This window comes from Dromaius novaehollandiae, chromosome 4 (assembly GCF_036370855.1).
Source record: "Dromaius novaehollandiae isolate bDroNov1 chromosome 4, bDroNov1.hap1, whole genome shotgun sequence".
NCBI classification, from domain to species: Eukaryota; Metazoa; Chordata; class Aves; order Casuariiformes; family Dromaiidae; genus Dromaius; species Dromaius novaehollandiae.
Genome location: NC_088101.1, coordinates 67,759,631 through 67,769,466, shown reverse-complemented (window position 1 = coordinate 67,769,466; position 9,836 = coordinate 67,759,631). Strand labels below are relative to the sequence as shown.

Genomic DNA, 9,836 nt, shown 5'->3' with positions numbered 1-9,836 from the left:
ACGATGGCAACGGGCTGGGTGCGATACGGGCTCACGCCGGAGGACGCGGCCCCGCAGCCCGGGGAGGACCGAGCGGCACGTGCGGTTCGGCCGCGGCGGTGCCTCACGGAGCAGGGCCGCGCACCGCTGGGGCTGCGTCCACGTCCACGTCCACGTCCACGTCCACATCCGCGTGCTGCGTTTCCTCCGGAGCACGGGGGTCCACGCTCGGCCCTGGCGGGGCCTGGGGCGACGGGCAGCGCGAGAGCTGAGGGTGCTTTCTGGGAAAATCAGTCTGGGGAGGAAAATAAACCCGTCGGGGAGAAAAACGTAGCGGTTGGTGGCGGTGGAAAGTAATCCAGAGACCAAGAAAGGTGTAGAAGAAAAAAAAGTGTGAGAGGCAGGTGAAATGGAGGTGAAAGGGAAAAGGGAAAGGGGGGGAACAGCCTGGGGGCAGGCGAGAGGGGTAGAAGAGACTTACTGGCACTCTGCACCCAAAATTTATTGTTTGAATCTCTTTCTTTGCCTTTTTTTCTGCATCTGGAGAACAGTTAGCCTTTAGGTATCTCCCCTACTAATCGTAAAAGTAGATTTTTAGGATAGGATTTCTCCCTCCAACCTCCATATCCAAATGATGTTGATGAATAAGACGACTTATTGGAGAGACTTTATGGTTTCTTTTATTTTGATACCAGTTTATTCTGTTCATATTTATATTTGAACATACATTTCCAGTATCTGAAGTGAAAGTGTTGGGAGGGTTTTATGACACGTTAGCAAAGCAAGAACAGCAGTCGGTGCCAGGAACGGCTTTGGGCATGCATGGATGGGGAACTGCGCTAGGATGCACCCAGAAAGGTTTCAGTGTCCTGGGCCAGGAGACTGGGCAGAGGCAGATAGCACCCTGGGTTGCAATGCTGCATTTTAAAACCTTAATTCTACCCCTTGACGGAATCCGGCTTAAGGCTAATGACTTCTGGAGTTGGGTTAAAGCACTAACACTTTGGTTTAAAAAAAAAAAAAGAGTAAGTAGGGGGAAATGGAGGGGAAGAGCGGCACGTGCCCAGAACCGGCCTTGCCCAAGCGGGAACGTGCCCTTCCCGGCCTGTCTCGAAGCTCCCGGTCGCCGGGCTGCTGCCCCACTGCTGCGGCCGCCCTCGCTCGTCTCCGCCGGCCGGCTCCCGCGGCCACTGCGAGCGGGGGCTAAGCAGAAACTCTCCTGGCTTGCTGCAGCCGCAGGTTTTGCAGGCCACGGGGGACCTGTGAGCTGATTAAGGCACTGTCGGAAATAGCTTTCGCCTTTCATGTGAACCCGCCATCCTCAGGGATGCGGGGAACGGAGCACGAACAGCTGCGCCGACTCTGGGAGTGCTGGAAAATCTACATCTACGCAAAGGAATTTGTGTTTTAGAACAAATATAAAACCCTAAAGTAGGTTTCCTCTCTGTACAGCATGTACTCATATTCACATCCAGTGTACTGCTAAAATGTGATTTCTTTGCAGGAACAATTTTAAACCATGCCCTATAATGAAGTCAGACTTTCAAATGGTACAAAATACTTCACAAATAATTTTTTCTGTTTTCTCACTGCATAAATCCAAAAGCAGCTAGTTTTGTTCCTTCAGTTTCAACAGGCAGGACAGGCTTGTAGAAGGTCTCATCCTACATCTTTAACTGAAGCAAAATTTTCATTTCATTGCTATGAATTAAATCCCATGATTTACTTCCATGAGAATTTGCAAAAGATCAGATCACTGTCCACGGTCTCATCCCAGCTCCAGAAAGAGCGCTACTTTATTAACATGGCAGGCAAAACATTGTTTTTATGGACTGTGCATAAATAGCATCTATAATTTTTTTTTAATTTCCTGTCTGTGGACCGGTTGGATACAAAAAGTTAATAGCTGCAGCTGTGTGCTAGAGCCGCACAGGTAACCACTTGGGGCACTAGCTGAGGGCAGCACGTGAATCCGGGCGCTTGGAACCCAAACTCTATTTCCAATTTAAAATCACTCTGGAAGGAGAGCAGATTCTCCGATTAAAAACCTTGAGAGTGGTTATATTTCACATCCACATCTACATTCCACTCTGCTCAAATTTAATCTCTGTCTAATACCAAGTTTTTTAAATGATATTGACTCAGAAGACAGAAGCATCTCCAAGAGGTATTTTCACAAAACGAAATACAATATAATTTATATAACTCCTACTGTCTAGCTCCCAGGGCAAAGCGCATTATCCGAACACGTGCACTCACCCAAGTGCTCAGCAGAGAGGCTGATTTCTTTGCTCAACAAAACACCAATAATTACATCATTCATTGTTTTCCATGTTTTCTGTTTACAAATACGTATATTTGGAGAAAATAGTTGCAAAGTTTAGTAAAGCTGTTCACTACCTGAAAAAAGTGCCTGCTCTTTCAGTCTTTGCTTTCTTTGTGTACTGTTTCTGTTTTCCTACATCTAAGTGTTTCTATTTTCATGTGTGCAGTACCACACTAGGAATGACTGTCAATATGTTTGTGAGATGTATTACTACTGTGGGCATTGGTCTAGGTGTCCAATCCTGTGTCTTTTGTGAAAGCACCTCTTTGCACGTATCCTGAGCATTTATACCTATGCTTCCCCATGCGGTAGTTTCCACCAAAGCCTTTGGGTTTGCTGCAGAACCTGCCACTTGCCTGCATGGGCGCTTGCCACTTCTTTGTGCTGGTTCTGTGGTTTTTATTTAAACCAAAAACGCACAAATTTATATTAGTTTATCATAGGTTCTCATCTGGATGAAGAGTGCGTCCCATCTATGCTTAAAGCCACCAATGTCTTTTTCATTTTACTAAAAAAAAGAAACTATTTTACTTGAAAGCATTATTTTCCCATAGACGATCCCTTTCTCTCCACCCCAAAATTCTCTTAATTGACTACAACAGCAAAATGTTCTCAGCATGTATTAGCTCAGTGAGAATAATTTGAAAAAATACTGTGAAAGTAACTGGAAGATTTTAATTATAACACATAGACACTGAAGTGCAGACAGTAAAACGCAGGTTTGTATGCATATTTGAGAATCTATTAGCATCGTGGGAAATTTAGTGGGATACTCAGAACTGTAGCTAAAAACTGAGCTAAACTGTTGATGGAAAGGATGCCTTTTTTTTTTTCCTTTTCCAGGACAGTTTATAACAAATACGCCATCTTCTAGGGCTTTTTACAAAGTCCCTTGTCTCCAAAGAGCCCATTTCCTCCTTTGTAGTTTTGAGGGAAGGTGATATAAAGCACAGACAATGATAGCATCCATTTCCCATGAAATTCTCTCTGCATTTACTGTCAGCTGAAGCGTTTTATTTCTTCAGAACTAAACTGTGTTCAGCGCATGCCACAGTCACTTCCCAAGACCGGATGATAAATATTTGAAGTTCTGAGGCCACTTGTAGCCTCTTCTCTCCAGAAGCAGCTCAGGGGGGTGCAGATACGTTCACGTGTGTGTAGGAGCATTTGGATAGAGAGGCCCCCGTTGTCTTCCCCTCCTCTTCCTCAGCAGCCTCCCCTTTCATTGCAGGGGGCTTTTGCTTAGCACAGCAGGTGAAAGTGGCTAGAAAACCCATGCGGAAACGCTTGTTCATAAAGCAGTATATGATGGGGTTCACGCAGGCGGACGTGTAGGACAACAAGTGAATAAAGGAGATAGGAGCTCCTGAGAGATGCTGGTCCGCTGAGGTGGTGTCGAACGCGCGCCAGGCGTTCACACTGAAGATGGGCGTCCAGCAGAGGAAAAACAGAATCACTATCACCACCAGCATGCGGATGACGAGTTTCTTGGCTGTTAAGTTGGCAGAAGAGCTGCTGCTTCTTGCCCGGTCTATTTTGCTACTGCTAGTAGCAGAGAGCTGTTGCAATGGCATTTTTCTTTTTCTTTTGGCTTTGTGCAAGTAGCATCCATCTCCATCCTCATATTTGGTGCTGCTGGTACTTGTTTTTCTTTCTGTATGTATAAATTAGTACTTAAATAGTTGGCAAAACATTTCTGAACAGCGGTTCAAAATACAAATAGCATAATGGAGTCTAAGTTCTGAGATAAATAGCTTCCTTCATGGCTAAACAGCTGCTGTAAAGAAAGGATCATCCTTATTCTCTCAGCCATATACCAGCCGCTTTGGGCCCACTATCTCCCAACGTTCTTGTGTCTTAACTCTACAAATTGATGCAAAAGAAGTATGAGCACTGTTTGCGCAAGTATTCACTGAAGATAGTTGTCAAAACTGTATGTTTCTATCTTAAATTGACAACTTTATCCTGTTGTTTATTGGCAAAAATGATCCTAATCCATTGCCTAGAAAAAAAATCTAGATATTTCTATAACAAACAAATCGGACATTAGATTTATCCTGTCTGAGCTCTTCTCAAACAAGCTATAGGTGAAGAATTATTCATTAGAGAATAATGGAACCACTTCGATCAAGCAAACGCATCTGACAAGTTTTTATAACTGTTCATGACCATTTTTGCAAATAGAAAATTTTGTTGTTTATAGCTTACTGTAGCCTCAGGACTACTGTTCATATCTTCAACTCTAACTTAAAAAAATAACCCAAAAGTACTGTTACCTCGTGCAGATTTTCTCTGGCTGACATCAAATTTTACGCCTCTGTAGAGTTCCAGAGAAATCAGGCCATATGCAACCATCATTATAATCCCAGGTATAAGGAAGAGGATGAGTAGCAGGAAAGTATACCTAAAGAATCGCAAGAAGTTCGTGACTAGGGAATAGCACAAAAGCAGGAAAGCTCCTTTCTCTTTACATTAGCATTTGGAGAAGGAGTAGTTAAAGGTTTTGCTGAAATTTTTTCATGGTAAGATAAAGGATGTTTTTGACAGTTCTAGAAATTAGAAACTTCCCTCCTGTTCCTCTGTTGACAGCTACTGCCGTGTTGCCTTGAATGATGTAAAATTGCCCAACAGAAACCAAATGAGCAGCTATTCATCCTCAGATGAGCTGCTGGTGCTGGTGGTTACTGCTTCCCGGTGACTGGGATTGCGCGCGTCCTTGCCAAGGGTTATGGCATGCAGAAAGGGACGGAGCAGCCGGTACCCACGTGTCGGCCCTGGGGCCGCACAGTCCCTGGGGAGGTTCCCAGGGTGGAAAACCCCTTCTTTAGAGGGAGTTCCTTTACCCAGCTGCACATCGATACCCGCTGCTCTCCCATGTGAGTAATCATAAGCAGCTTCCCAGTGTGATTCAGAATTGGGGAAATCATTCTGTTTAAATATATTCAAGAGCCTACATCTCTTCTGCTCACTGGGACTTTGGTGCAGAGTCACTAAAGCGCCTCAAGGTCTACAACGATGCAGCAGAGAAGAGAATTTCACCCTGTAGCCTTCCTCCTCATCTGTGCTCATGCTGGCAAATACCTGAGCCTCCGGAAAACATTAATATGAATTTTCTGTGCCTGTATATACACCATACTGAAGTGGCACATACTTTAATTCCCAGTTTCAGTTAATCTTCATTGGGCAAAAAAACCTCTCACATCTCCTCAGCATCAGTTAAAGTGTTTGGCCATTATGCAAGGACACAACACCTAAATAGTGCTGCCGCTTCATAATGCTACTATTTACTTACTCTGCTTGGCTGTGTAGGACTTTGAGCATTGCCCCTGTTCTCTAATCATCCTAAGTGGCCAAATGCATTCTGTTCTCAGGGACATTTGCAATCTCTCCATGTTTCTGTACTCTGCTTCTTCCCTGCCTCAGAGGACCTTCAGGCAAACATTTAACAGGCAAGGCAGCACGCAGAAGGGTGCTTGTGTGTGTCCATGTTTTTCCAAGATTAATCAAGAGTTTTTCTGAAAATATGAAGTTTACATAAGAATGAGTGAAAGCAGGAAACATTCCTACTTGAAAAGCGATAGATGCTTTCTTTACAGTGACAGTAAGGGCTTAGCAGGCCACAGTTTGAGAACCATTGCCAGGTTAGGTATCATTCCTGCATACAAGGCAAAAGTCATACAAGTGTCAAAATGTAGACAGCTTAAAAATCAGATTTTTTTCACTTTCTAAATAAGCATCAGAGAAGTGTGAACGTTTGCTAAAGGTTAATGCTTGATTTCTCAGTAGCCTTAATGCTACCATGAAAACCTATTTTCCACTAGATAATTATGCATTTGCTAACAGTCAGTTACGTCTTACCAGGATTGCTGAATGACATCACTTGGCCAAAGGAGCCGACACATATTTGCTGTGCTGTTGTTGTACTTGGTAAAAGGTACCAGTTTGCTGTAGATTGGGTATGGTGACATGATAATGAGGGAAACACACCAGGTAGCAGCAATCACTTTCAAGGCATGAGATTTTGTCTGCCAGACCCTGGACTGTAAAGGTTTGCAAATGGCACTGTATCTCTCCAAAGATATGGCAACCAGGTTGAACGTAGATACGCTTACAGAGACACCTATACACATAAAATAAAGAAAGAGGTTATTCTCTTGTTTTGAATGGTTCCTGCTACATTCAGCTACTCTTGCTAACTTTCTGTGCACATTTAGAAAAAATGAAAGTATAGCAAAATGTTTATAAGCTAAATTATTTATAAATATCATACTGATTTAGTCACCGAACAGTGCATCATCAAGAGGTCTAAATCCCCATACTGATATTCTTGCTCTGTGCTTTAACTCCAGGAGTCCAAGAGAAAAGATTCGTTCTGTCAAACCAGGAAATTTCAGTAACAGGAAAAGAGGACACTTTTCCTCCTAATTCTTCTCTTTGCTACTGTGGTTTATATATGAGAGTAATTGCACTGAAATTCAAACAAGCATTTGAAATCAGTGGAATCAATGAATCAGTGGAAGTGGAAGGCAGTGGTCTGTATTTCTGTCACTGAGGTGCCCCATGTTATCACTGCAAGATCAGAAATATTTCTTCTTCTTGACTTTGTCATAAATTTTCTTTCACTGGGTGAGCCTTCCTTGTCTTTTCAGTTTCATTTCATGATCTTTGTGCATATTCTAATGTGTGTCAAAATATAAAATGCTGTTATCTTAACTTTACAGTTTGCTTTACAAAAATCCTCTGTAATTTAAAGTGTACCTACTTCTTAAAATGAAAGACTAAGATCATAGGTGACATGATAGATGACAGTGTCTTTTTATCAACAGCAAGCTCTGTTAACCTGAAATGCTAATGGGAAATATTCACATTCTGATTCTTAATATAAAAAAACTTCATGGTTAAAAACTTAATATTTGAAAATAGTTCATTGGACTTTTTATAAAGCAATTTACACATTGTGAAATAAGAGAAAGATGACAGGGCTTCAGTAGTTTTTTATGGCATTCATGGCAGCAATTCATTATAATTTGTTTAAACGTAGCCTTTAGTTTTATTGGTTTTATCTATGGAAAGATGCTGATTTCCCATTCCCACACTTTAGATGTGTGCTTTCACTTTACATCCAAGTTCCCCAGGGCACAGGTTGAAAAGTGAATTTAGGTTTCTGTAATGAACCCAGGGTAATTCTAAATCAGAAAAACTTCACATAGTGTTCCCTTTTCTTTTTCTTTCTTTAAGAAATAAACACAAAAGGAGTATTGAAAGTGAGACAAAACCACTTACCCACACACTCATAGTCCAGGCAGTTTGAAATTCCTGGCTCTACCTTGACAGCTGAAGGGGGTAGAGCAAGGCAGAGATAAGCAGTGTTTCTTAAAGCCAGTCCGTAAAAGCTCCGGAGGTCTGAGAGGTCTGCGTTTTACGGGCTCCTGGTGACTTCTCATCATACCTGACTTCTAAGTAGTGCTTGCTCTAACTGCCAGCTCTTCAAATAAGATCTACCTTGGGCTATTTTTTTTTCTCTGTTTCTCTCTGTATTTCTCTGTATTCTGGTAGCAGAAAGCCGTGGGCAATATCTGCCTTTAGCGAGGACTGCACAATGCTACTATTTTTGCTGGGCAGTCTGAAAACTGTTAATAATTCTGTCAGTGTTGGGTAAGCAAGGGTAGGTGCCATGTTACTGATTAAAGCTTGATCCTTCAAACTAATTACCCCGTAAAAAGCACTTCTGTACGTATTTCAAATTAAGTGGGTGTCTCTGTGTTTTGCTGGATCAGACTAAGGAGACCAGCACCATGAAGATTCGCACCACAAAGTTGTTTCTTAGTGATATTGGTAATTGTTCAATGGCAGATAGAAATAGTCAGCTTTCTACTGGTCTTTAACAAGCTTCTCACATATCTCATTAGATAATCTTCAAAATAAGTATAAACTCTCAATACTTACCCATGAAGTAAGTGGCAGTTTTACAAACAGCACTACCAAAAATAAAATCTTTCAGCAGGTTGGGAATGAGGGTGAATGGCATGCAGAAAAGGCAGAGCATTAGGTCACTGACAGCTAGTGAGAGCAGAAACGTATTTGTGACTGTTCTCATCCGCTTGTTTCTTATCAGCACCGTAATTACAAGAATATTCCCCAAAACACTGAGCAGAAATATCAAAGCGTACAGCAGGATCCGAATGGTCTGATGCAAATCTGAAAATTGTCACAATGAAAAATCAGTTAGGAAGCACACATTCGTTACGTGTCTCATCCTCAACCAAAAGGTAAAGCTTTTACTAAGGCTTCACACCAATATAAAATCAGTGGAAGTTTTGAAATTCCTGAACTTACTCTGGTCTACCTGAATTGCATAATATTACAATACAATACATGCAGCACAGTGGATGTTTGGAGAACCATGTACAACTTCTAAAAGCACATGCTGCTCAAACTGCTTAGCCTGCACCACTTGCTCACCGTGGAAATCCCTTCTTTATACAAAAGTGAGAAACAAGGTGGCAATCAAAAGTATTTTGATACATGGATGGGTTTTTTCAGCTTCAGCATTATAATTTCATATTTAATCACTTTTGTACATGGTATCAGATCAGATAACTCCGCTGTTATTGAACTGTTTGAAGAGTAAAAAATACGTTTCTTTCAGCCCTAGTAGAGCCATTTGCCTTTTGTGCCCAGTGTTGCTTCTGTCCCTTTTCCATTCTAACTGGAATTTGTTTTAGCTGAATTTTTAACTGGGAAAGTCAGCACATAACTAAAATCTTGCCTGCCTGTTTCTCATCCTAACGTATCAGCAAATACTTGGTTTTGCACTCCCTCACAGAAAAGCCTCCTGTAGCTGTTTTTCTCTAGAGTATCTCTACTTTCAGTGAGAACTACTGCTGTCTGAAAAATCTATTTTCTGTACATACCTTTAGAAGGATACGGTGGATCATCCGCACAGAAAAAAGTGTCATTTTCCAAGATGATATCACACAGGAAAGCAGAAATATTGGTACCATTTCCAAGTAAGCTATCATCAACAATTTCCATTCTTTGGTATCCACAGGTTAGCTTTTACGAAGAAAAGGGTTGGTTTGTAACTATCTGCCCATTCTTTCAGCAAACACAAACATTTCTCAATGAAATCTTCCGCAGTACTGTGTGAGCGAGGTGGCTGTGCAAGTAAGCTCTTTTAGCTATCCATCAGGAATATCCAGTAAGCAGGATCCTGTTCAGAGTGAGGAAGATTTATCCCAGTGGCATATGAGGCAGCCGAGGTTCAGAAAAGCGAAGCACGAATGCACATACACATGCACACACATGCACACACACACACACATCTCCTCCCGTACCTTCTTAGATCCACCCTCCTCTGTTACTGGCCTAGTGTTGGGATTATAAACAGACTAGAAAAAGATTATAACGTTAACCCCTTGCAAGATTGCTCCTACTCACATATCTGCAATATTTCTCAGAGGAAGTCCGTTACGCCACAGCCAATAAATCATGACCAGTAAGTGATGAGAGCGATAAATCAGTCTCTCAG

General features: G+C 42.0%; 1 protein-coding gene across 1 annotated transcript; it reads right to left on the bottom strand.

The window, feature by feature from the left end:
• Positions 1 to 662: 662 nt before the first annotated feature.
• CCKAR (cholecystokinin A receptor) lies at positions 663 to 9,605 on the bottom strand. Its single transcript, XM_026120513.2, has 5 exons — positions 9,220 to 9,605; positions 8,252 to 8,503; positions 6,164 to 6,425; positions 4,582 to 4,709; positions 663 to 3,959 (listed from the first exon to the last, which is right to left on the bottom strand). The coding sequence occupies exons 1-5, from the start codon at positions 9,338 to 9,340 to the stop codon at positions 3,433 to 3,435; spliced, it is 1,290 nt and encodes a 429-aa protein (XP_025976298.1). The 5' UTR covers positions 9,341 to 9,605; the 3' UTR covers positions 663 to 3,432.
• Positions 9,606 to 9,836: the final 231 nt, after the last annotated feature.